Genomic DNA, 27,839 nt, shown 5'->3' on the forward strand with positions numbered 1-27,839 from the left:
GGTTTGGGCATAACAGTAATGAGGGCCTACAAAAATGTCGGTGGGATGGACTCCCGATTCCTGATCTGGTTAAACAATTTTGCCAGGGGCTTCAGCAGGACGGGTTGGGTCTGCTTGTAAAAATCGGCTGTATAGCCGTCTTCTCCCGGGGCCTTTCCCACCTTCAGTCTTTTGATGGCGCCCTCCACCTCCTCCTCCTCTAATATCTCTCTCTCCAGGACCTCTAGCTCCATGTCGGACAGCCTAGGCAGAGGGTGTTCTGCCAGGTAGGCGCGGATGTCCTCCAGTGATTCGCCTGCCTTTTTGGAATAGAGTTTGCTGTAGTAGTCAGCGAAACACTCCACTATTTCCTCACGGCCCCCGTGAATCCCGCCCACTCCATCCCTGAGACGAGTGACTCCTCTCTCAACCCTGCAGCCCCGAGCCCTCTGCGCCAGTAGGGTCCCCACCTTATCTCCCCGTTCGTAGTACCTCTGCTTAGTGTATCTCATTTTCTTGATAACTTCCCCTATAAGGACCGTATGGAGTTCCTGTCTTTTACCCTGCATCTCCTCCAAGAGAGCCCCATCGATCAACCCCCGGGAGGCCCAGTCTGGCTCGCAGAGCGCCCAGCTCCGCACGGACTTTACCCTTGATTAGGCCCCTCTCCCGTTTACGTCTCGAGCCCTCCGCTATGAGAAAGCCCCTGAAAGTGGCTTTTGCAGCATCCCACACCATTGACATATCCATCTCACCGGTGTCGTTTGTCTCAAAGTAGGCCAACATTTCCTGTCTCATGAAATCACGAAATACCAGGTACCTGAGAAGTGTATCATTACAACGCCATCGGGAAGATCTTGGGGAGATGGGCAGTGACCAATTTGCTATGAGCAGTTCGTGGTCCGACCAAGTTATGGCTTCCACTTTTCGGCTGTTGTGCCACCCCGTTCCCTTCTTCCGAGATTAACAAAAGGTCAAATCTGGTGTAGGTGCAATGAGGGGGCGAAAAAAAGGTGTATCCACCCTGGCTCGGGTTTGCTTTTCGCCAAACGTCCACCCAATAATGCTCTCTCAGGAGAGCCTGAAGGGCCAGATTGTCCTTGGAGATACCCCTGGGTGTCCCCCCTCTCGCGGACCACCAGTCAAGCCTCGGGTCCATTATAAGGTTGAAGTCCCCCCCCAGTATCATGGCTCCCTCTGCCCACTCATCCATGACATGAAAGACCTGGGTGAGGAAGTGTATTTGTTTCGAGTTGGCCGCGTATAGAGTGGCCAGGGTAACGCACTCTCCCTCAAAGATTCCCTTAATGCCCAGGAAACGACCACCAAAACCCCTCTTGGTTTCTATATCTGTGAGACGCAACGCCCTGCTCAGGAGGATTCCCACCCCTTCCTTCTTAGAACTTCTATGTGAGGCCCAGTAATTGCACCCAATGTCTTTCCCCTTGATCTTCGATTCCCTACCTTGCCTGTAATGCGTCTCCTGTAGGAAGAGAACCGTTAGGTGTTGCTTACTGAACATGTTGCTCTTGAGAGATCTCTTATTCTGCAAGTTAAGGCCCTTGACATTTAACGTGCCTATCTTTGCTTCAATCATTGTCAGTTTTCGTTACGCGCACTGAAATCACCTCTAAGTGTCTGCTACTCGGAGCCCGTTGCAAAAAAAGTGTCTGTAGTTTGAGCTGGTTTTCCCTTTCCCCTCGAGCCCCACGAGGGGCACCCCACCTCCCCTCCCTTCACCCTCCCCTCTCCCCCTCCCTTATCCATTTTGTGGGGCGTTTGCCGCCGGGTCCCCGGGTGGGGATGTGACTGGCAACGAACCACCAGGGTCGCTTCCCTGGCCCCGGGAAAACATTTTCTTAGGTGTAGCGCTTTCCAACCGGCCTCTCTTTTTTAAGTACCGGCGCTTTCTGATCCGCAGTGGTGAACTGGCTGTAGTGTCTCCCGAGCCAGGCACGCCCCGGCCTTAGTACCTGATTGTGTCCCTTTGCCCCTGACGGGGCATGTCACGGCATGAGGCCTGGAGAGACACTGACAGTTGTCCGTGTGGAGTCACTGTGTAACTTCCTATGAAACCATACAACAGCCTCTAAATGGGCAACACTTCAACCCTGACCGAAGTCAATTGAACAAAGAACTCCCCACTAGTCGTGGGAAAAACACACTATGACTGGCGGGCTCCATGAATCGTCACGTGCTCCCATGGGGTGTGGATCAGGCCTTCTGCACAGAAAGGTGAGCCTTGGTTGCTGCTTGTGCGCTCATATAGGGTCTCCTCGGTCTGTGGGTGGATGTTTGGTTTTTCGAAAATTTACGTGAGCCTTTGACCTTTAGCTTCCCCTGGGAGAGGTCTGAGCCTCGAGGGGCACGAGGCGGTCTCTGTTGGTTTCGTTTCGATTTTCTGATGGTCCCGCGATGTCACCTGTGAGATCCTCGGTGGCCCTTCGGATTTCCGCCTCCGTGACTAGTTGGTACCTCTGGCCCTGCCATTCAAATGCTAGGTGGAATGGGTGGCCCCAGCGATAGCGTGTCCCCTTTTCTTGTAGCCACCTAGTGATAGTGCCGCATTTCCTTTGCATCTGGAGAGTGAGGGACGAGAGATCCTGGTAAATCGTCACCCTGGAGTTACCATGTTGAATATCCCGTAAGGTTCTCGCCCTCTCCAACACCCTAGCCTTGTCCTTGTAGTAGTGACATCTTTCAAGAACTGAGCGTGGGCCTCTACCCCCCCACCAGCCCGATGGACCATGTCAAGCAGAGAGTCTCCCCAGAGTCCGACTCCAGGACAATTCTGATGATGCCTTGGATTTTGCTTTCAAGTCCAACCGGGGTCTCTCCCTCCGTCTCCTCAAGGCCAAAAATTCTCAAGTTGTTTCTCCTCTCCCGGTTCTCCATGTCGTCGACCTTGAGCCGGAGGTCCTCCTCGCGGCGTTGCAGTTCCTGAAATCTAGTTTCCATTTGCGCCTCGAGGATGTCTGTCGATACCTGGTTGAACTCGACCCCTTCTACCCGATCCTCCAGCGTTGAAACCTTGGCCGTGAGGTCCGCCAATTTGGCCCCCATGTCTGTCCTCATACCTCTAATCTCTTCTAGGATCGTTTGGATGTTGCTCTGTATGGCATTCATGTCCGGGGGTTGTGAGGCTGCAGGGCCGGTCTCCATTTCGTGGGACCCAGACGTGTATTGGTATTGCGCAAGGGTCTCCCTCCAGTTCATGGGGTAGCGATCGCACCAAGCTATAGGGTTCTCCTGAGGTGTCTTTCGGGTGGCGGAGAGGCCCAGGCGCGCTCCCGCGACGGCCTGAGCCTTCTCCGGTGGTCGGGTGGGTGCCTCTGCCACTAGTCCGGTGCCTCGTGGGGGCTGTGGGGAGGTAGGCCGTTGGGGCGGTGGTCAGGCATGGAAACGTGGGCCCGGGCACAGACGAATCACTGGTGGTGAGAGCGGTGGGGGGAGTACAGGCCGCCCTGGCGCCCCGGAGTGGGGTAAGTATAGGGGTGGTTCCCCCGTATGCCCTATGATGGGGGGAGGTCACTGTTGGCCTCCAGTAATGGATGAGCCGGTCGCCGGCAGCTGTTGGAGCTTCTCAGAAGCCCGCCCGGCGTTGGGCCCTGTGTGTTGATCGCGCGGGCCGTTCCTCCTCTCTGGTGGGGTCGGATGACCCGCCGCATCCGGCGTGGGGGCTCCTCTAAGATGTCCGGAGAGGCGGGGGCCGTCAGCCGTGTGGCCTAAGCTGCTGATGGGGATCTCTGCAGGGCCCGCCTGAGCCGTCGACATCACCTCAGGCCTCGGTGCACGAGTCAGAGCGGGTGGGGAATTCGACTCCTCCCACCACTACACGGCCAGGCGATGTGCGGCTCCCGCCCGGGGCCTTCCCTTAGGCGCAGGGGGGTCGCCGTTCACAGTTCAATATCTGGAGAACGGGGGCATCTCCGAAGTCCGGACAAGGTTCTGGGTAGTCCACAGCGGTTCCCCTCCTCAACGATTGCTAGTAGATGGGGTTGAAAAGCACTTAAAGCATGATTATCCATGGGTTTCCCGGGGCCATACGGGGAGCTTAAGATTCAGGCAGCCATCTTGCCCGTGCCCCCTATGGTGTTTTTACTATGTAACTGTTTTGAAGATGTATAATGTGGTTTTTGTGGATGCTCTGAAGGGATGGGTTTTACCATTTGTATGTATTATGTTGGTTTTATGTGTTTTATGGATTTTGAAATCTGAAATAAACTTTTTGACTGACTAACTGAATAACATTACTGTAGTTCTATATATGGCATATGCAGCAGGCAACTCATGAACTTCAACAAACCTATAACTGAGACTTACATGGCATGAACATTTTTCTCAATCTTTTATTTCCCTCTGCAGAAAACAATTGTTAGCGGACCTTACCAAGTTAGGTTTAGGCTGCATTCTGGAGCCTCAGCACCATTCCACGATTTCTCATGGATCTCTGCTGTCAAAACTTAAAGAAGCCCAAGGGATAAGATCAAGGCGGTTGGAAGAGAATGAGCTGGTTGGTTTGGATCACATACGCTGGGCGGTTGTATTTGTGGTGGCTGAAGACCACTGTATCTGTCCAGCATTACCAACCATTAGATCAGATGCCTCTTTGCTCTCGCCAGAGCTGATATTCTACCTTTAGCTCCATACCATTAACAAATGGAATGGCCAGGGATGTCATTTCACCGAAATGCCAGGGGTAGCGGAAGTGATTTCACACGACCCTTGACCCCCTGATGACATCACAGCAAGTGATGTCATTTGACCTCACCCCGAAATGATATTGCGGGAAGCGATGGAACACGACCTTTCAACCGTTCACAAAACAGGAAGTGGCATCACATAGCATTGTGATACTACGAAAAATATGGTTACGAAATCACTATAATGTGATGTACATTTCATAAAAGAATGGATTGCCATATGTATCATTAAGATCAGTGTGTATAGGCCCATATTACCAAATGACTGTGAATGCAAGCAGACGTCCATGACCAAATAATAATGATGTGTTATTATGTAGCACTTACACTTAAGCGCTTTATATAGAAAGAATTTACACCCAATGTCACCCAAACTGTGTTGGTACTCATTTATCGACCTCAGAAGGATGAAAGACTGAGTTGAGGCGTTTAAGAACAGACTACATCAGTGACTTACCCCCTGAAGTGTGCCTGAAATAAACCTTTAATTAGTCTAGCAATTATTGCAAAGTAGGCTAAGCAAAACAAGGAGGCTTGAAACCCGGAGATACTTTCCGGCTGGGCCCAGAGGACAATATATATTCTGGGAAAAGTGGATAGCTCGATAGCCACAGAGAGAAGAAGAATAGACTCAAAGCTAGGAGAGCTGGTACCATCAGAAATGGCAGCAGCGTCCAAAGGCAAATTATTCGGCAAGGCTTTCATAAAAGACATGGCAAAGTTTGCCAGCACAAAGCACAGGCCTCCCTCAAGAACATTTTTGGGAGAATGTTTTTCGATAAGGCTGGCAGAGGCAATGGCTGCTCGGCCAGCCGGTACTCATATCACAGATTCTCCGGTTATAGAACACACTGGAGAGAGCAGGAAGACCGAAGAACCAACCCTTTCGTCCCTTCCAGAGGAAGAGGTTGAGGTTGGAGAGGCAACAGCAGGCAGCATCAGCAAAATGTCACAGGTGAGAGGAAAAGATGTGCTAGCAGAAGCGTTAGAAGCGGGGATACCTCCAGTGGGAGGGAGAGTGGTGCTGTGCATGCAAAATTGGTTAGAGATATCTTCAAATGCATGGGTTCTGCAAACGGTTCACGGTTTTCACTTGGAATTCTGGCAAGAACCAATACAAGAATTCCCACCCAAACAGATAAGGTTCAACAGGGAGGACAAAGTACTACTAGACAGAGAGGTAGAGCAGCTGAAAATAAAAAAGACGATCAGCCCGGCAAGAGGAGACCAAGAGGGATTCGTAAGCAAATTCTTTTTAGTGAAGGGCAAACACAAAGTCAGGCAAGTGATAAACCTCAGAGCACTGAATGCATTCTTGGTATACAGAAATTTTAAGATGGAAGGAATACATCAACTGAGGGACATTCTACAGAAAGGAGACTGGCTAGTGGGGATAGATCTCATGGATGCTTACCTGACAATATCGATCCATCAGAGTCAGAGGAGACTATTGCAGTTCCTCTGAAAGGGACAGAGATGGGAATTCAAAAGCTTACCCTTCGGTCTAACTTCAGCCCCTTGGTGCTTCACCAAACGGATGAAGCCAGTGGTGGGGCACATCAGGGAACAGGCAATCAGATGAATTATATACCTGGACGATATATGTCTAATGTGCCAGGACAAGGATAACAACAGAATTGTTACAGCGGCTAGGGTTTCTGATCAACTGGGAGAAATCGGAATTAGATCCAGCCCAGTCAATGGAATTCTTGGGTTTCATTCTGGAGACAGTACAAGGCACCCTCAGTCTACCCCTAGGGAAGGTGAACTCTTTCAAAAGAGAGATAAAGAACATGATGATGAGGGAAATGATTACCCTGAAAGAGATAGCCAGACTGGTAGAGCGACTGTCATCTTTGATTCAGGCCATTTTTCCAGGCCCTCTGAATTACAGGGAATTGTAAAGGTTGAAGATAGAGCATATCGGTAAGGGATTATCCTACGAACAGAGGGTACCCATTTCTCAGGAAGCGAGAACAGAACTAGAATGGTGGTATCACCACATGGAAGCTTGGAAGGGCAGGGTGATATTTGGCTCCTGCCCAGACCTGGTAATAGAGTCAGACGCCAGCCTCTGGGGCTGGTGAGCCAGGTGCGGCGACCAGTCAACCGGGGGGTGATGGTCGAGCGAGGAACTAGATCTCCATATCAACTGTCTCGAACTGTTAGCGGGATCCTTTGCAGTCCGTTGTTCGACTCGGGAAGGAGCGAGATGCGCCATCCTGCTCAAGATGGACAATGTCTCAGCATTCAGGTACATAAACCGACTGGGAGGGACGAGATCCAGGATGCTGGCAGATATAGCCAAGGACTTTTGGCACTTATGAACCAGATTGCAGACTGGTACCCGAGACACTTGATAGGCTCCAGCGATTGGCAGCTGGAGGAATCAGTATTCCAGGAGATCATGCGTCGGAGAGGTCCGTGTCAGACAGACCTGTTCGCTTCGAGGCTGAACAAGAAGATCTCCAGGTATTTCAGCTGGAGACCAGATCCAGAAGTGGTAGCGACGCATGCCTTTCTCCAGGTTTGGGGACCAGCAACAGAATATGTATTATGTATTCCTGCGGTTTTGCCATGATAGCACAAACTGTGGTGCAGGTCAGGAGACAGGGAGCGACAGTGATTTTAGTGACACCCGACTCGAGGGGTCAAGCTTTGTTGCCAGGCCTACTGGAAATGTCTTACGACTTTCCAATTCTACTATCACACAGACATGACATCATGCTGGGCCCGGCCGTAGAATATCACCCACTGGTTCAATCAGGAAACCTGGACCTGATAGCATGGGCGATTTCAGGAGATCCTGGGCCAAGTCAGGTTTTTCGGAACAGCTCAAGAATTCACCAGAGAATAATGGGCACCAGGGACAGGGAAGGCTTACAGAGTGGCATGGCTCAAATGGAGTAATTGGTGCATGGAGATGGAAGTGCATCCCGTATGAACCGATGTGATTCACATGGTGAATTGTTTGGCCTAGTCAAGCGGCACAAGCCAAGGCATATAGAACAATTAATACTTACAGATCAGCGATATCGTCCGGCCATGAATATGCAGATGGGAAACTTGTGGGGGAACACCCCTTGATTTGTAGATTACTGAAGGGAGTTAGATGTATGACGTTAGGGGGAATTCTCTTATAAGGCTAATTTCTCAAACCTAGTGAGTCCCCCAGCAGCTTTGCTGGATTTTTGGGGATTGTTTTTTTTCCTGCTAAGAGTGAGACTCTTTTACTCCCACTCTTAGACATGATTTGAGGTATGTCTCTGACTTGTTATGTGCTTATGGGCTGTGGGGTTTTCTTTTTATTCCATAGGGTATCATCTATTTTGTGTGTATGTGTTACACAGCACCCTCAGTAACACAGGGGTGTCATAGAGACCCCCAAACATAGACTCCATACCCTGGGACTGTCACCATTGACTTTACTAGTCCTAAATTGTGAACAGAACCAGTACAAACCATCATATTGTGGAAGTACTGGAAGGGGTTAATTATATTGCCCCTTGGTCTGTTTTAAAGGGGGCACTGTCCAGTCCCCCCTTGTCGAGTTTCTGGCTGGTGGCAGTGGTTACCACACGAAATATTCCACCGGAATATTTCCTTTGGGATTTTCCCATTGATTTTAAACGCACCACTTTTTGGTGCAATGTTAAAAATACTGCCGGTTTATTTATTTAATATTAAATACACGGTTGGGTCTTTTTGCCAGAACTCTTTTCAGAAATGGCGTTCGTGTCCGTCTCTGTAACTCTGACCAAGGTCGAGCCCTTTGTTCCACTTTTTGGCAGCCTTCTCCACAGAAACCCTTCAAATGGTAACACTCTGTCTGAGTTCCACAGGATGTGTGGGGAGGGGAATCGGCACCCTGGACTGTGTTGCCTTAGCAACTCAAGTCACACTCTATTCTGATTGGCCCAGTGGTGAGCCGCCCGGCTCACCACGTAGCATGTTTGAGTGACAGCGAGGCTGTTGAATGGGGGTTTTTCTGCATAAAAGCAGGGCTTTTGGGACTGGAACTTCAGAAGTCGCCACAGGACCTAAGAAATCATGAAGAGGGAAGAAGCTGAGCCATCTGCAATGACGACACCACCAGTGGAGCCCTGCTGCAACAACCTCACCACTTTCCCGACGACAAGAGGAGATCTTCTGCTGGAAGCGTCTTATCCCTCAAAGCTGGTGTGATCAACCAGATCTCCCCTTTCGCCTTCCAAAGGCGTCTCTTGGCCGACTCTCCCGTGCCAAGCACCCCGGCGACTGGATAGCCAAGCTTCACCACTTTGACCATGAATAAAAGGAATGCACCTTTTACCGACAAACTCCGTGGCTGGTCTCTTCCCTGGGCAGTGCAACGACTACAAGGTTCCTCTTCGACAAGATCTTTTCTTCCCCTGGTCGAATCCACAACTTGCATCCACTGCCAGGAATAACTGCCGCTGCTGGAGCTTCCTCTCTCTTTAAGGTACTGTGTTCCACCTGGCCTCCCTTTCTTCGGATTGCTAAAGGTGACCCTTAAATCCTTGGCTTTCCAACTGGGTTGGCTCCAGACCTCCTAACTTTACTTCTCAAATCACCCCATCCTCTTTTGAACACTCTGCAAGGGCCTTTAGGGCATTTTAAACCGTGTGATCCTGGGCACATTTCGCTTGGCTCCATTTAAAGAGGGCCTGGCCTATGAACTTTCGCTCTACAGTGTATACTGCCTTCACTGACTTGCTTTGGACTTACAAAAGTGTTGGGAATTGTTTTATTTTCATGCTCTGCCTTTTTCTCTCCCTTTAACCTAATTATTGGAGTGCCATCTAAGTTACGCACTCACCTCTGTTTTGACAAAAAGCGGTGTTTTAACTTAGACTTGTCTAGTAATTGCTAGGGGAGGTGTAAATACTTTTCTGATTGTGTTTTGAACTTGCTTTGACTTATAGTGCTAGTGTATTTTCTAAAGTGTGTGTTGAATAAATAATTATATACTTTTGATACAAAGCTCTGGTCAGTGTTTGCTTGTTCCACTGTGTTTTTGGCCCTATTGCGTATACTCTATATACTGCCTAACTCTTCTTGAGAGAAGTCTGACTGCTCAGCCACAGCTACCAGGTAAATATGGGTGGTACAGACTGCTACCAATTGGGTTTACTGCTTACTCCTGTAGTCTTAATCTTTTTGCAGTGTTCCCCAAGGGAACTGCACAGGATTCTGCCTAACATATGAGACCACCAACTCCGAAATATTCCCACCTCTGGGACGTGAGTGTGGTATTTAGAATGTTTGAGTCTTGGCCGGACAATGAAAATCTATCCAGGAAAGCGCTGTGGGCCAAACTGATTACATTATTGTGTTTAATTTCTTGCAAGAGAGTGTCGGAGGTCAGTTTTGGAGGTGAACAGAAAGTCTTTTTCACCCAAAGCAGTTGTATTTTATATAGAAATGAGGACAAAGATGGGTATCAGAACCGTAGAGAATGTGGCTTTCCCAGAGAGACCCAAAGTGTGCCCGGTTAGGTGCCTTAAGGCTTATGAGTTCATGGCAGAACAAGTCAGACCCATAGGAGAGTCTCAACTGCTAATAGTGTTGATGAAGCCGTTTAAGGCAGTGGCGTCTGCCACGTTAGCAAGATGGGAGCATGGGACAAGTGGGCATTGACGTGGGTCATTTCGGAGCTCAATTGACTAGAGGGGCCATGGCATCTACGGCCTTCAAGCTAGGAGCAGGCTTAAAGGATATTTTGTAGGCGGCAGACTGGTCAAATGAAACAACTTTTAAGAATGTTTATTTTAGACGAGTAGGCCAGATAGCTTTGTTGGTGGTAAGTAAGCTTTAAATGAGCCTAATCAGAGCCTCTGAGTCTTGACATAGAATACAGATTTTCAACACATTCGTATGACACTGGCTCAAATAGCATAAATAAATATATACAAGAAAATCATCAGAGGTGCCAAGAGGATTTATGACCTAATGAATACTGAACAGATGGCCCTTATCCCCATTTACTTTTGCACTTACAATCAAGCGGTTCACGTACAGCAGATTAAACAAAGATTTTCGAGTCCTCCACAGAGTGAAGTTGGCTTAAAATCACATTGTACTCCGATGACATCTTATTAAGCCTAAAAGTTCCCTTGCTCCCTTCTAGCATTAATGTTAGAATTAGAAGTCTTTGAAAGGGTGGCTGGATTCAAAAACAATCACGCCATGTCGTTGGCACCCAACAACTCACTAGCCCAAAATATTTTGAATGAAATTGAATCGAACTTCCAGTTCCGATGGTTTTCTAAACCCTTGGAATACCTTGGAATTCCTATACAAACATGATTAAGCAGTCTTCAACACAACACTCTAATATCTCACCCTTGGTAAAAGAGCACACAAATGATTTGGAGAGATCATTTTCTGAGGAAATGTCATGGCTGGGCAGCATAACAGCCATGAAAATTAACCTAGTTCTCAGGCTACTGTACATCTGCCAGGGTATCCCAAAACAATACCAAAAGGGCCCATCCATTCAATACAATAAAACATCTTGTAATTCAAATGGACAAGTAAGCACCCATGAATGCTAACAAAAATAAAACAACAACTCTGGGGGGCTTGGTAGTGCCAGATGTTAAAAGATATGTTTGGCAACCCAACATGCTCCAGTGTTGCAGTGAACCAGGGGTAACCCTCGCCTGCTTTGGGTGTATCTTGAGCTGGACATTTTTGAGATACCTGTAGAAACATTGCTGCACATAATAACAGACTTTGACAGATGGAAAAGGGGAGGCTTAAAACACCTAAGTCAGTTGTGAACACAATCAATTCCCCTAGATTTTGAAGCCTACAAGGCTACATTTTCTCTTCAAGAAACAAAAATTGTTTTGGTACACCCAAATCCATCACTTAACCTGAAATCCACATGTAGAAATTGTAGGGACCCTCCATCTCACCCCATTAAAGCTCCCCCTGAAGTATAGCCCAAACCAAAATAAAATCTCAGAAATGTATAAACTACTTGACAGGCCTGACCCTACTGAGGAGCATCAGTGTTGAAGAGGACTTAGGCGTCCAGATCAGCCCATGATTCTGGTCGCATATTTGGTCCTGAGCATGCAAATCATCTTGTGCATTATCAACAAAGAATGTTCTTATGCGATTTTCTATAGGTGGTATCTCCTCCTAGCATTGATACGTGAAATCTGGCCAGACTGTTCACCAATGTGCTGGACAGACTGCAGTGAAATAGGCACACTAGCCCACATTGGAGGGATATACTTTGAAAACTAAATACATTGCTGGTACAACCTTGCCTATCGATCCTCTAATAGTGTGCTTGGAGGTTGCAGAGGGTAGCTACTCATTGTCAGGTAGAACATTTGAACTAATAACTCTTCTCACAGCAGCCACACCTCTTGTTGGAAGAATTGTGTGAGCCGCATTTTGAACATGTGGTGGATCAATGTATGGGGGAATTTGGTTACAGCATTTGCATCAAACCAATTCCACAAATCTGTTCAAACATGACATCCGTTTAACACATACAACATAGAAATCCACAGCAGGTATTCAAGCACTCCATTTATGCTCACTTTTGATAATTGCACAGATTCATTATATCACTTGCATTTGGACTGTATTACAAGGCTGCACTTGTTTCTGACCCTGGACAATCATTAAAAAGTAGTCATTATGGCGTACACCTCTTTTGGGGGCCGAAAACAGTAATTTATTTGTTGTAATTGAATATCAACCCAATTTACATTTTTAATGGTAATTATACGCAAAATCCTGACTTCTAATGGATGAATTCAATAAATAAAATTATATAAAAGTATACAAAAAAGGAAGCAGCAACAACAGGTGGTGAGGAAGTTGTAAAATCTAGAGTAAGATGGACCAAGCACAAGGTAATCCTGAGCTATGCTGGCCTGTTTAGAAATGAGAAACTGTGGAAGGTGTCTGAAAAACCCAACACAGGAACAGTATGCAGTGTTAATAACGAAAAATAAATAACAACAAACATTTTCAGTGACACCTGAATAACAAACAAAAAATGTTGACATTTTTAATAAAAGTATATGTGGGGGGTGGGGAAAGGGATAAAAAGGGTTGGGGATTTGGGGGGTGTTAGTAAAGTGGGGGATATGGGGGGTTTGGGTGGGACCCCCTCCCCCAAGTTACAAAAAAAAAAGAAATGTGAAATGTTTTGGTCATTTAGGTGTCACTAAAAATGTATGTCGTTATTTATGGTGTCGTTTTAAACACATGGAACCCCCAGGAACAAGTAACAGAGCAGGAAGAATATTAGCTGGAAGAATGTAGGAGTTGGTACGCAAAAGTAGAGGCATCAGTATACAGAAGAGCTGAGAAGAGAAAATAATGGACTCATCATCTAGCATACAAGAAGAATGAGTCACGCCGCACTCCTAGTGTGATTACATTGTTTAGAGATTTTGTTTTAAACTTTTGCATATCATTTGGAGAAACGTTAGGTGCAGAGGAGAAGAACATCAACCCTGGCATATGGGTTGTAACCGGAACAAGAACTCATCATCTAGCATAGGCAGGTTGCATAGGACCAGCTTAGGCACTAGGCAGGACCAGAAATTGAGAGAAGGTGTAAGAGCAGGCTCAGGAGATTATCGTAGGAGTAGAGAGGCAGTTGAGGAGAACCTGAAAGGTGTAGAAAACTCACAACACTGTACAGATCCTGTTTAGTCTTTCACTCTGCTGCTCCTTGTAGACTTTCCATGGTAACCTCTCTGGCCTATGTCTGGTCAAAGAGTATATTGGACAAAGGTTTCAGGATCCCCTGGTAAAGCTAGGAAAACGCTGGAGAGCCAAAATGAGGAAAGAGGACCACTCATTGAGACTGGCCAGACTGGGGGGCATTACAAGTACAAGTCAAGTTTGGGAGGCCCATGCGCATCTCAGGGTTCCTGGAATCCCTGTTAAAACCACAAAGCCTGGAGAATCAAAAGGTATGAGGGAAAACATTTTGGACACTAGCAAGACTGATAGGGCATTACAATAACAAGACAGCCTTTGCAGGCCAGGGCCCAACTATTCAGTGGGACATTGTGGATGAAGCAGAAGGATCTGCCTGACTACTTATTATGAGTTTTCTTGTCACTTTATTATTTTATCTGTTAATTGCAACCAAATCTCAAATATCAGCTTCATTTGTTAGTCTTGGCGCAATTCTTGGTCCCAGGTTCCAGAGAAAAGCTCAGTGTACTTTGTCGAAGCAAAAATAACACCTTTCACAAGATTAGTGGGAGAGCTTATATTTTGAATTTGTACAAATGTGTGTTGTCCACTTAATATTTATAGTTTCAGGTATGAGCTTATGTACTTGGTATAAATTTAACAAATTACTATTTTTGTTATTTTACAGGGATATAGTCTAGCAGGATGCAGAGAGCTAGCTATCCTTATTACAATTATTAAAAAAAAAACATGTTCTCTTTTTCATTAAATGTTTAATGACTTAACTGTGGGAATCCAGAAATCAAGTCTCTAGTTTAGGGAAGTTAAATATTTACATTAGTCTTTGACTTCTTAGTATTCAAGATTCTTAATTTCATAGGGAAGCAAATTGACTATTAATGTCTTTTATATGCATTTTTCAGAGGAACGGGAAGAAAGAAGAAAAGGCCAGAAAGGTAAGTAATACTGTATACATTATCACTTTCACTCAACTTGGGATTGTCAAACGTTGCAAAAACAGCATTCGTTACAGCATTAAAAAGGTTGCACATAGCATTTGCGTCATCCAGTCAGAGTTCAGATCAATTGAATTTCACATGGGAGATAGGTGAATATTAGTGTTTTTATGAATACTTCACAACTTTTCACCTATTTGGCATTCAAACATTTACTAACATTCCACAATTCTTAATGCTTTTCTACAACTTCCAATACCGTTCCACGACTGTGGCCTTTTTCTGGATACGGTTAATACTTAAAGCTCTTCATTGTAGATCTGGGTTGTTTATCTAGTGAGGGATAAGGGGAGAGCCTTTAAGATATAATATCTATATATATTTATATATGCATATATATATATATATATTCACTAACAAAAACATTGTTAAAGGGACGTTATGGTAAAGTTGCACTAGCAAAGACCTATGAAATTATATGGAAAAACATTGTTACAGGGACATTATGGTTACAGGTAAAACAAAATAAAAACGAAATTCGACAGTTATGGTAAGCTAAGCAACCCTAACTTGCGCCACCACCGTGCACTGCTAAGACTAACACCCATAACACCAAAGATGATATCACAAATGTCATTGATGACATCACTGATGACATCACATGTGAAATTCATTTTGATGTAAAGTCCCTACAAGGGTTCTGTTTATAATGTTGGTAGCATGATGTCAGGGGGGATTGTATAATGTTAAAGATGTAATAACTAGCTAACAATTCAAGACTTACTACACACTTGTGCTAGGACAAAGAATACATATGAAGAACCAAGAGGCACATACAGGGAAACTGAAGTAAGGAAGAAAGAAACAGCATCATCAGAAAATGTTAATAGCATTAAAGTTTACTTTCATGTATACAAATTAATTGTGTGTTTGAGGCCTGCCTTTTGCCCCATGTATGTGCACCATGAGCTGAGACCAAACCCTAAGGAAAGTACTTTAAGAACATATGAAAAGGTAAACGTCTAGATATACAGCACCTTTTGAATTTTAATATTCTGACTGTCAGTGACCAAAACCACCATATTTCAGTGACCAAAAATAAGTGGGCCACACATGTGCTGTCATCAGTGATGTCATCAATGACATTTGTGATGTCATCTTTGATGTTATGGGTGTTAGTCTTAGCAGTGCATGGTGGTGGTGTGAGTTATGATTGCTCAGTTTACCCTAACTGTCGAATTTCAGAGGTTTTTCGGTTTTCCCTGTAACCATAACGTCCCTGTAACAATGTTTTTCCATCGAATTTCATAAGTTTTTGCTAGTGCAACTTAACCATGACGTCCCTTTAACAATGTTTTTGTTAGTGAATTTCATAGGTTTTTAGTAGGGCACTGTAAGCAGAACTTTGATTTAGCATAGTGTTTTCTGTAAAGAGGATAGGTATTTCGTACAGCAACATAACCATAACGTCCCGTTAACAACGGTTTGTTACTAATTCCTTGGCTGCCCTCATGATAAATGTGTGGAAAGGGCAAATTGTCTGGTATATGTATCCATTTGCACTACCCCTTACATTTCCGAATAGTGTTGGTGTATCGGACCAATTGTAGACTACATAGTAAATGTTGTTTACTGTGGCAGTAGGCTCTGTTTTTATGTTAACAGGGCATTATAAACCTGTGCTGCACAGTACGGGCCGAGATGACTACAAATAAGCAATATTGACGTTTCCTAGGGACACTGCACCTGGTTGGCGTATGTGCAATCACACTGCAAGTATCTGTATCACTCCATTAGTGGCTGCATGGCCGCATCTTCAAATGCACTTTTAAGTAGCTGTGGAAGCGCACGTGTTTCCGTTCCACACCTAGACCCATGCATAGGTCATCCACTTTATGCTGGTAACACCGCCCGTCGCCAGCCCTACGGATTCATGCAGTAGGCTACTGCATTTAAAGTACTGCTGCCGACTTCGTGGGTGGCTCTGCAAACCTACCAATTTGTGGCTAAAGTACTCCTAACTGTATAACGGCCACTGGTAAACAAGGAACAGCAACCTGCATTATCACGTGGCCGTGTTAAACCTTGCATTACTTTCATTTATCTGCTGCTTGCCTTTCCATGACCCGTGAAACAAATACATTGTGTCTGCACTCAGCAGTGTGACAGAAAGTATCCAGAGGTCGCCTGCCGGTTGTACATTTGAAGAAAACATGTAACTGCAGGTGGGACAGTTTGTACTAAGTCTGCAAAATGGCAAAGCTGCTGCACCTTCCTCACACACATAGTAGTGCATGTAAAGGCAACTAAAGAAACAACTAAATATGCGAAGCGCAAACAACCTTAGTGGTGGTAAGAAAAGCGATGTAACTGCATGGGTCGCACAGAATAAATGGCTTCCTGATGCACATAATGAAGCTGTGTTTCCCGTCCTTGTAAACATTCTTGTATTCCACAGTGTATGTGTATCCGTGAATGCTACCCCTAACACTAATGGCGTAGAATAAAGTGTTGTTACATCATGGGAAGACAACTGAAATTGAAGCACAAGGGACCAGTGGACAGGCTACCGCCCTTCCAGCAATTACGTAGGGTACTTTCATTTACAGCATTTTGCACATCTGCTGCGGGCAACAAGAGGGGCACTCCTGTAGGGCAGCACAGCTGTAAAACTATCTTTGTAAACCATATGCCGTGCTAAAGACCCTTACTCTGCAAAGGGCATTGTATTGTGCATGTGCTGCAACGCGCTACTGTACAGAGGGAAGGTACTTGGAAGGGCGTGGCAACGGTCCTTACGGGAGCATTACAGTGACTGGCGCCAATGTAGGTGAGGACCACCCAGTAATTCCCTCTCCCGTCACGTCCCCTATAGTATCCAGGCAGGTGCTGCCCCTTCTGTACTGGACCTTTCCTGCAGTTCCTTCTGTGGCGTGTGTGAGAACACCATAATAAATCAAAATGAACTGTGGAAGGGCAAAAGGTAAATAAAGAAAGCACCTTTCACAGATCAACAACAAAATTGCCAATGCACGCATGCAGGGCGGGAGTTGTGGCAGTGTTGTGAACACTGTAGTTCAATCGGTTACAAAGGGGGTCGCTGTACAAAGAGTTTTTTTAGGTGCTACAGAGTGTTTTCAAGAGAGTCACAGTGCAACACTAAGTACACAAAAATGTCACTACTGTCAAGAAGGGCACCATGCCAATTTAGATGGGGTATGCAAAAATCTGGATGGCTGGCATGGTAAGATAAACATTATAGCTGGGGAAAAGTATTTGTACTGTGAAACGTCATAGTCCCATGGGCAAAGGATGCCATTGGCACATGTCGAACGAAGGCACAAATACTCTTCTTTGCAATGTATTGCGCTGTCTGCATTCACGGACCAAATAGAAAATGACGCTGCCACATCGGTGTCTACATAATGCGATAGAAACATATGCAAGAGATCTGAAACAAACGGATTAACTGGGCAAGTGCATCCTTCATCGCAAACGGCCCTTAAGGTTGTATAACATGCTGCGCCATTTTCCCTGCACAATGAGCAACAATAATATCGGCATGATTGTGTGTCACCAAAGTGTCACACAGAGAAACCAAAATCGGGCACGTCCTTGTAGCTACTCCATAGCACTGCACATGCACATGATAGACTGCAAAATGAGTAGCCACTGCACAGTTACACCTCCCGTTCCTGTTTACCACACCCACACTACCTGATTGGCTAATCCCCACACTGCCATGGCAATTGGGCAAGGTGATGTAATGGGCAGATTTTGGCACGTGCGCCTCCCAAAGTAGCACAAGTGCTGCACCCCTGTAAAGCAGGAGCAGTCCTTCCCTTTGCACTATCTACTCTGCAGCTCTATTTCATTGAGTCACGCGTAAATAGGCACACACACACATCCAACAGTTGCATCAAAGCCGCCATCATCCAACACTGTCACTCCTGTACAACACTTGAAATGTACCATTATACATTTACATTAGAAATGTCCTGCTATTCCAAAGCACACCCATTACAAAGTTCAATGAAAGTATGCACAATTTCTCCATCCGCATACATCCACATAGCCACCCTGGATGAGGCACGTGTAATCCTGAAAGTACCACGTAATGCTCTACCTTTTCTTAATAGTGAGGTGAGGGCTGGGGGTAAACAATATCAAACTGGATAGGGGGTTCAGTCTTCCATCGTAGATGTATAAAGGATTTCTTTTTTGTAATATGTGTGTCAGCAACTTTTTTTGTATTTTCTCTTTATATGCGTTTCTGTTTGCCTCTTGTCACATTTTTCTCACATTCTGGTCAATGCTTCTTGCACAGTGTAAAAGAAAACGGCATTGCCAGTGGTGCTCAAATAAATGCCATTTCTACGGAACCATTGCGTATTTTGCGACCTCATGATCTCATAGTGAGTGGGGAACATGCCAGCAGTCTGCATAAACTCACGCATAATTCTGTTTATAGCACACCTTCCAACCTCTGGCTGCGGACAAATTACACCGTCATGGACCCAAACTCCTCTTGGTGTTATGCATGAGAAAACAAACTTTGCAGTAGGAAAAATATGCATCACTGCGGTCAGCAACCTCTTCAGGTGACGGATTAATCGTCCACACGACATTTAATCCAAATGTAGACTTCCATAGTTCAGCACGACAAAGTCACTGCTCTTGACGGATGCCACATATCTGCAAAGGCGAACGATCCTGCCGAAACTGCAGTCACCCTGACAGGCCCAGAGAGCGTCCACTCCTTCCAACCCAAAATTACCAGCAAAGCCTCTTTGCATACAACACCTGTGCAGATGGCGCTCAAAGATATCACCGACAATAAGCACTATGCGTCTCTCCATCTCTACTACCCTCACGACAAAGTATTGGGACAAAATGGTACCGCCCCTTCCTGTGAACCATGCCCTAAACTCCTACTTGCCTATTTCCCACAATTCCATTTCCCTTTCCACCCTGCTCATAATGACAGCATGTGCAAATGAACTTTCGGATCTACAGTGAGGACCACGACCCAGTAAAGCAGAGACAATACTTCTTCCCTTTGCACAGTCACTTTTTGCAGCACTCCCCTATTGGGTGCTGTCAAATTTTCAAACACCCATGCAGCAATTACATACAAAACCTCTGCATTGCACAATGTCATTTCTATACACCACTCCATATATACCTTTAAACAGTCTCAGTACATGTTCCGTTTCATTGCAAAGCCCCTCCACCAGAAACGTTTGCTAAATAATGCACGATTGCAGCCTCCACAAAGATCCTAAGACGCACCCAGCATACCTTTGGCCATGCACACAACATTGCAGCCCTTTCCACACCCACCACAACACTATACATCCAAGCAAGCAACCATGTGGGCACCTAACATTATGCACAAACGTAACATAAGTATCAGCACTTCTACCCAACTCCTCCACACCATAAAGCACCCATTCATGAAAACATGTCACATTTAGCAGAATCCACAAACATACCACAACCTGCATCACCCCTACGCACCGCCATTCACAAAGTATTGTCTCACTGGCAACCTCTGCACAACAGGTGCACAATGTTGGGCCTATTTCATTAAATCTGCACGTAGCAGAGTAACCAACCACATATAAGCTGCACTTCAACCATACCCACTTCCATACTCACATTACGTACATACTGCACCCTGTGGTCAAATGCACAACTTCTCACTGCATCATCTCCTGCTGCACACCAAATACTGTAGCATGTTGCAACTATCACCACAACCATGGAATGCACAATACACGCTTTGCAACTCACTTGTAGTGCTATAGCACGTCGACAATGTGCTCCACACCCATTCTCCAAAGATCACCACCCTGTGCCTCATGCTCTATCAAACCTGCATTGCTCCAGTTGTCAGTCTAGAAAAATGGATACCTCTACTTTGTGACCGCAAACGTATTTTGGTGGCCGTGGGCCAACCGTCTCATGTACGATATGATAGAATATAGGTTTTTGAGTTTGCCAATGACCGGCCATTTTGATGTAACAAGAATCGCCATTTTGTTTTCTAAACATTGCTCATTACTTTCTGTTCCTATTGCTTCGCAGTATATTTTCCGCTTACACTGCTCGACTGTAAAACATTGTTGTTTGTATGTAAAAAGGACAAGGCCGCAGGGCCGAGAGGATAACAAGAGTTTGTTGAAACACAAACGTAGGCAGCACCAGGAAGAATGCCCGGATCCCTCCCGAATGTAGCCTTGAAGCAGAGCTGCAGGGCATTTAATCATTTCACAGCTGCCAGTCAGTCTCGTTATATGGTAGAATATGTTAGAATAATATAGCTAAAGGCTTGAATTATGCTTTTCTTACTGCCCGCCTTTGCTGAGCCCGCTAGAGCGTGTCGGCTCCCAGGACACCTAATAGATAGCAAAGTCCGGAATGCAACTCTTCCCCCCGTATGTAGCTCGCTTCCAAGAACAGAAGCGCTGTGTTCTATTCAACAACAGAAAGATGCCTCTGCACTCACAAATTGCAAATTGTTACTAGAATAGATGTTTGAAGCTGTCATAGTTGTCGGAGATGTCCATCATTACACCAAGTTCAAAGAAACCCAATAAAAGGGGGGGTGTTAAACATGTCATAGCTGATTGTTTGATATGCATTTTGTATATATGTAACTGATGTACATAATTCACTCTCTTGCGTCCCTCGAGGTCTAGAGATACACGTTGCAGGGCGTGAGACCGAGTTGGCCACCTGAGACTTTTGCTTTGCAATAAACCCTACCTTTGGGAATACAACCTCGTGTCTGGCGTATCTATCGTGTGTGGTGACTCGCCTTGTTTCCATAGACGTTAGGAACCCTAGGAGCCCCTTTCAAGATGGCGCCCGAACAGGGACCCTCCCTCACTTGTTCCATCGCATAACGTTGTAATTGAGTAAGTCGGAGAACGGCGAGGACGGGACGATCGAGCCGGGATCAAGAGGTGTTCGGGGCACCCTGTAAAAGTGATGAGAGACTCCTTTGCAGATCTGCACACATCTGATCCCTGATCGACGTGCCTGGCTAGAGAACAAGGAGGCGAGGGTCCCGAAACGAGGTGGAAGCCAAGAAACACAGACACGACGTCCCTTGGTGCGTCAGTATACAGACGACTTGATTTATCAGGTGAATCATTCCCCGATTCAAAGTAATCCTGATATTGGTTGAGAGTTGACTTTGCAAAATCAAACGCCCTAGGTAAGGTTGATTAACCAGGGGGAAGGTTGAAACATGCCTGGGGTATTGTCCACCTTAGCAGGGTTTTTCCGCTGTGGTAGACAATCTTTGGAAGATGGCCAAATAGTACCACCTGGGGGAACACCGGCGTATGAGATGTATGTGAAGTATGGAGTGGGTGCGATAATATTCTGTGAGACTTGGCATAGGCAAACCAGAAAGCAACAAGACCATCAGTGGCCGATTAATGGTAGTTTTGAGATAGCGAGGATAGACAACCTGGAAAGGGTGTTGATAAGAAAGAAAGCGCATCCTGCAGCATTTCAGACTATTAAAGACTGGAGAAAGGAAGCAATGCTCTGATTTAAAAGCAGAGCGAAGCATGCGCGCAGGCATAAATCGAGAGGTGAAGTAGCGGAAGAGAAAGAAGAGGAGGAGTGGACTGAGAGTCTAAGAAGGGAAGGTAGGCGAGACCAGTTGAATATAGAAAAGATATATCCACAACGGGAATTACACATAGCAGATGAATTGATAGAAAATATATTGACCCATACAAAACAAGGCCCAAGGTCAGAAGTGAGGCCAGACACGTCAGTAGCTATTGCCTAGACCCCGCCCATAGCCCAATCTCCCCCTCCGGTAGCTCAAGCCCTCCCACAGCCACAGACCGCGCACGTAACACTTCCTATTAGCCAACCAGGCCCACAACAGACACTCCCTGTTCCCAGTGTCCCATCCGCACCTCCCCCTCAGACACAGACTCGGTACTGTCTGTTCCTCCTGGGGTTGAAGTTGAAACCACGGGGCAAGAGGCGGGACTGACCAACGGGGATGCACGAGGGTAACTCGCAGTGCGATCAGCAAAGAAAGGAAGGTGGAATTGCAGCAGCAGGCAGAGATGTATATAGACGGGAATGATGGGACGGCAGCATTGGCTTCGATGTATGACTTCCGAAGAAGCAACGAAAGACAGGTAGTGTTGGAATGCATGCGTGAATATTTGGTGGAGAAATGGAAACAGTTAATTGGTAAATTACCACCGCAGCGATTGTTAGATTTGAATGCGCTATCACGCTGTAGGGAGAGTGATGAAGAAGTGAGAGAACATGTATATGGACTTTTTGAACTTAAAGATGAATTAGATAATGATTATGCCGAAATGTTTGCTACACCTGGGTACAGGAGTAGGGATATCGGGAGAAATAGGAAGGAAACTGCAGAGCCATATGTACAACGAACATTCAATGTCGTCAGTGCAAAGGGGCGACAAATTAAAAGTATGTATACGAGAAGCATTTAGATGGATGTCGGATCCGAGTATTCCCAAAATGGAGATACACGAGATATTTGATGAATATTCCATGCCCATGAAAAGAAAAGCACTACAGTCGATGGCTGAACATTTATTAGACAAAGATATAAAAAACGATAAGGCCAGTTCACCCGAAATAATGGCAGTATATAGAAGAGCACTAGAGTGAAGGACAGGAGAAACAGCCCTATCATTGGATCTGGGAATATTGTTACATCTAAGAGAAGGGGGGGGTGGTAAGTGGGCATTTCCTATGAGAGAGGTCCCACCTACCTTTGTGCCCAAAGTACAGTTTCCCGCAGTGGGAATGTAGCGGCGCAGGTAACACCAGCCCATTACACCGCCCAACATGTGCATGTCCCCTTTTCCAGACAGGAGGTGAACAACATAAAGCAGACGATTCCTGATATAAGAAAGAATCCTGCAGGGTTTTACAAGGAAGTAGAGTCCTGCCTACAATCATCCGTGCTTACCATGGGTGATATAGACCTAATATTCCCGGTGATTCTGCCAGCAGACATATGGAAACAAATAAGGAAGGTAAATGACGCAACGGCCTTTGGCGCCACATGGGCTGACTTGATAATAGAAGTCAGGAATAAAGCGGTTGGAGGGACACCATGAGCGAACCTGGTGGCATTACCAGCACGTATAGTGCAGAAGTTAAAAGAAATTGTCCCAGAGAAAAGTATTCAATGGGACAAATTGACTGCATGTGTACAAGGCAAGGATGAGTTGGCTACAGATTATTTTAATAGATTTGAAGAAGTATTCACAGACTTCAGTGGGCAGGATGTGGGCTCGGAAGCGGGAAAGAGGTTATTTGTTGACAAATATGTGAGGGGGTTAAAACTTCCAATCCAGGATCTAATAATGACATCAGAAAGCGCATGGCAAGCAAAAACGTGAGCGAAGTATTACATATGGCCCAATATTATGAGCACAGAGTGACTGCGGGAAAAGAAAAAGAAGAGAGGGTTAGGGTACATCTGAAAACATGGGTATTAATGCAGCAAGAAGTAGGACATAATAGAGGCAGAGGGAACGCACAAGGAAGGAGTAATTCGAATATGCATGGGGGAACAGTGGGACCAAATCAGTGTGCGTATTGTAAGGAGGAAGGACATTGGTGAATGCAATGTCCGCATCTACAGAATAGAAATGGGTCTGGTCAGAGGAGACAGCATAGAGGACACCCAGGAGCGAATGGACCAAATAGGAATAGTATGCAGCAACATCACAATAACGGAGGTAATCAAAACCAAGGCCAAAACCAAAATGCCCCAAACCAGAGACAGGGACAGCAAAATCAACAATATGCAAACCAGAGTGGGAGAAATAGAGGAAAGAGTGGGAACATTTTCGATACACAGCCAAACACGTATTACAGTAATAGTAATGATTACACATCGGACGATGTGTTATTTCTCCAATAGGACAGCCCAGGACAGGGGTCGGAACCAGTGTCTATTCCCGTGAATCAGAGAGGGCCCTACGTAGAAATGAGAGTCGGGAATGAGGAGCACCGTTTTCTTGTAGATACAGGAGCGCAGAAGTGTTCAATAGACCACCACTTGGTTCCGGATATAACACTGTCAGGGCATAAGAATGTTTCTGTAGGGTTCGCAGGTACACCAGTCATAAACCCAGTGTCCAAACCAATCCCAGTTACAATAGGACCATTTACTGAACATTGTCTTTTCCTTTTAACAGATAATTGTGGGGAGAACTTGTTGGGATTAAATTTGTTGAAAAAACTAGGTTCCGTTATACATTGCACGGCAGACGGAGTGTTCCTAACGATTTGGCCAAACGATGCCCCTGTGTCAGAATTCATGTCCGTAACGTTACCAGGGGAACTAAGTAAACTACCAACCTGTATATGGGCAATGCATGACAATGATGTAGGATGTTTAAAGATAGCGCTAGTAAAGATCATTTTGAAAGAAGGTGTTACCCTACCGCGAATACCCCAATACAGAATTTCGGATGAAGGTGAGAAAGGATTGAAGAGTATTGTTACAGATTTGGTGAAATTAGGGGTAATCGAGGAAATAACAGGCAGTACATGCAACAGCCCGATTCTTCCAGTTTATAAAAAAGGAGGCAATGAGGTACCATACCGTTTTATAATTGATTTGCACGTATTGAACAAGGTAGTAGATCCACAATTTCCTCTAGTGCCAGATGTCACAACAATGTTGACAATGATACCTGATTATTGTAGTGTAGTAGATTTGAAAAACGCGTTCTTCAGTATTCCAGTGGACAAGGACAGGAGATATTTGTTCGCATTCACATTAGGAGGACGATCATTTACATTATGTGGATTCCGCAAGGTTACACGGAAAGTCCAAGTATTTACAGTAGAGCATTAAAAGAGCAGCTAGACATGCTAGAATTACCCGTGGGTTGTGTACTCTTGCAATACATAGACGATCTACTGCTAGCTGCAGACACAGAGGAGATTTGTAAAGAAAGCACTGTATTACTACTGTCACACCTAGCGGCACATGGCCATAAAGCTAGTTTGAAGAAATTCCAATATAATCGAAAGGAGGTGGCCTATTTGGGCTACCTACTTTTGAAAGGAGGAAGAAGACTAACGCCAGAACGCATAGAAAGTATTTCTTGTATGCCTATTCCAAAGACACAAAAAGGAGTCAGAGCCATAATAGGCATGGCTTCATATTGCCGACAATGGATTGGTAATTTTGCATTAATTGTGAAGCCGTTGGTGAATTTGACTAGAAAGGATGCGGTTATGCCTTTGCAAAATATGTCTTGGTAGTGATCTGTCCATTCAGTAAGTGGGTGGAGGCATATCCCTTGAAGGACTGCACAGCAATGAGCACGGCAAAAGTAATGCTTAAGGAGTACTTTTCCAGATTTGGCTTGCCCCGTGTCCTATGGTCCGATAATGGCCCACATTTTGTGGGCACAGTGATATTATAGATATGTGCTGGTCTTCAGATTGATAAGAGATTCCATAGTTGAAGGCATCCGAGTTCTGCCGGTCTTGTGGAGAGGCACAACGGGATTCTTAAATCAAAGATTAGCAAGATTTGTGCGGGAAGCAAGTTGAGTTGGGTGGATGCATTACCAATAGCACTATTATGCATGCGTTCGTCTGTGCAGTCTAAAACTGGGCTCTCCCCGTACGAGATCGTGATGGGGAGGCTGGCAAATGTATGGTGCGCACCACAGCCAAAACGACTTAGTGAGGTAAAACATCCTGTGCTTAGTACTTATTGTGTCCTTTTAATGCAGAAATTGCGTTTGATTCATCAGCAGGTGCAGGAGGCATTACCAGTGAGATACACCGGTCCGGGGCACGCGCTGGAGCCAGGCAACTGGGTGCTGCTAAACATTTTTGAAAGAAAGTCATCATTAGCACACAGGTGGCGCGGGCCTTATCAAGTACTCTTGGCGACGCAGACGGCAATAAGGGTGGATGGAAGGAAGTCGTGGATCCATGCCACACATGCCAAGAAGATTGCAACTGCACTGAAAGACTTGCCTGACACTGATGACCGGAAAGAAACAGCGGTCCCAGAAACGAAAGAAACTGTTGCTAGTAAGCAGCCACCTAATCTGCCAAAACGAGAAGTGAAACTCGAAACAAAGCCTGAGACGATTGCCAAAGAGGGGGAAGGGCAAAGAGTGCCCCAACGTTGCCCAGCAGAATCAACATCACTGCTGGGCGACACGAAATCTGACTTGCAAATACCAGCAGAAACAAATCGTGTACCCCTTTGGCGCCCACTGGCACTTGCCAGCACGCCAAAGAACGGATCTGCATCATTGGCGTAGCGCACACCATCACCTGCAGTAGCGCCACAGGCTGACTTTGAGCCTGAATCTGGAAGTGCACCGGCACTGTTCACGGATCACACGATACCAGGAGTGAGGCGATACAACCTGCAGCCTCGTACGAGAAAGTGATCCGCAGTCTTTTTTGGTGTTTATGTCAACCTCTGGTTCAGCTCATGGACGGAGAAGGAACCAGAGGTGTAGAGGAGAGAAGCATGAGGATTGTGCAAATCGGACAATTCAAGACTTGCGGCTCCTCGGTGCGATCATAAAAAGTACATGTGTCCTGAACCAAAACGGACAAGCTGGGCGCACATGGTACTAAGGCAATAAGATAACTGTTCAAAAGTCCTCTGAGTAGTATAAGAAAGGACAAGTGATCTTGCCTAAACACGAATAAACAAATCCAGGCTAAAAAGGACAGGCAGAACTGAACTGTGACAATCATCAGAGCAAACGCACGAAGAGAGATATCCACAACAAACTGTGATAAGAAAGAAGGACGACGAGAAACATGCCGGGACCGGTTCCAGCTTCCTCCTGCACCACCACTGCTGAAAATGAGTCAATTATAAAGACTGTAAACTTAAAAAAAACGCATGGTAAAACGAATTGTATGCTGGTACTGACAATAATAATGTGCTTTATGAGCATGGTAGCACCAATATCGACAGCCCTAATATTATGGTATGTGGAAGCAATACACCCTATTCATCATGGCAAGTTTATAAATATTGCGCCTCCATTATGTATGCTGCACACAATGCCTATGTTTCTACATGAGCACCTTAGTATACTGGATGCACAAATTAGCACTTGATATTTATTCCAATATTTATTCCAATATCCTTGACACTTTTTTTATTAACATTACAATAAGAAACACTTGTACAGACTTTTCATGAAAGATAAATGCACATGTGATGTCATCAGTGACATTTGTGATGTCATCTTTGATGTCCTGGGTGTTAGTCTTAGCAGTGCACGGTGGTGGCGCGAGTTATGGTTGCTTAGCTTACCATAACTGGCGAATTTCAAGGATTTTTCGGTTTTACTTGATACCATAACGTCCCTTTAACAAAGTTTTTTCACTGAATTTCATCGGTTTTTAGTAGCGCAACTTAACCATAACGTCCCTTTAACAAAGTTTTTTTCACTGAATTTCATAAGTTTTTAGTAGCACAACTTAA

The 27,839-nt window shown here is 45.5% G+C and overlaps 1 protein-coding gene across 1 annotated transcript in view; it reads left to right on the top strand.

Annotated features, from left to right (window-relative positions):
- Positions 1–27,839, top strand: part of LOC138511068 (uncharacterized) — a 3,073,423-nt gene that overhangs the window by 1,190,086 nt on the left and 1,855,498 nt on the right. Inside the window, exon 9 of the mRNA XM_069626568.1 lies at positions 14,288–14,320. Coding sequence (XP_069482669.1) covers positions 14,288–14,320 — 33 coding nt within the window. The remainder of the gene's footprint in view (positions 1–14,287; positions 14,321–27,839) is intronic.

Source organism: Ambystoma mexicanum, chromosome 6p (assembly GCF_040938575.1).
Source record: "Ambystoma mexicanum isolate Mex_15411 chromosome 6p, UKY_AmexF1_1, whole genome shotgun sequence".
NCBI classification, from domain to species: Eukaryota; Metazoa; Chordata; class Amphibia; order Caudata; family Ambystomatidae; genus Ambystoma; species Ambystoma mexicanum.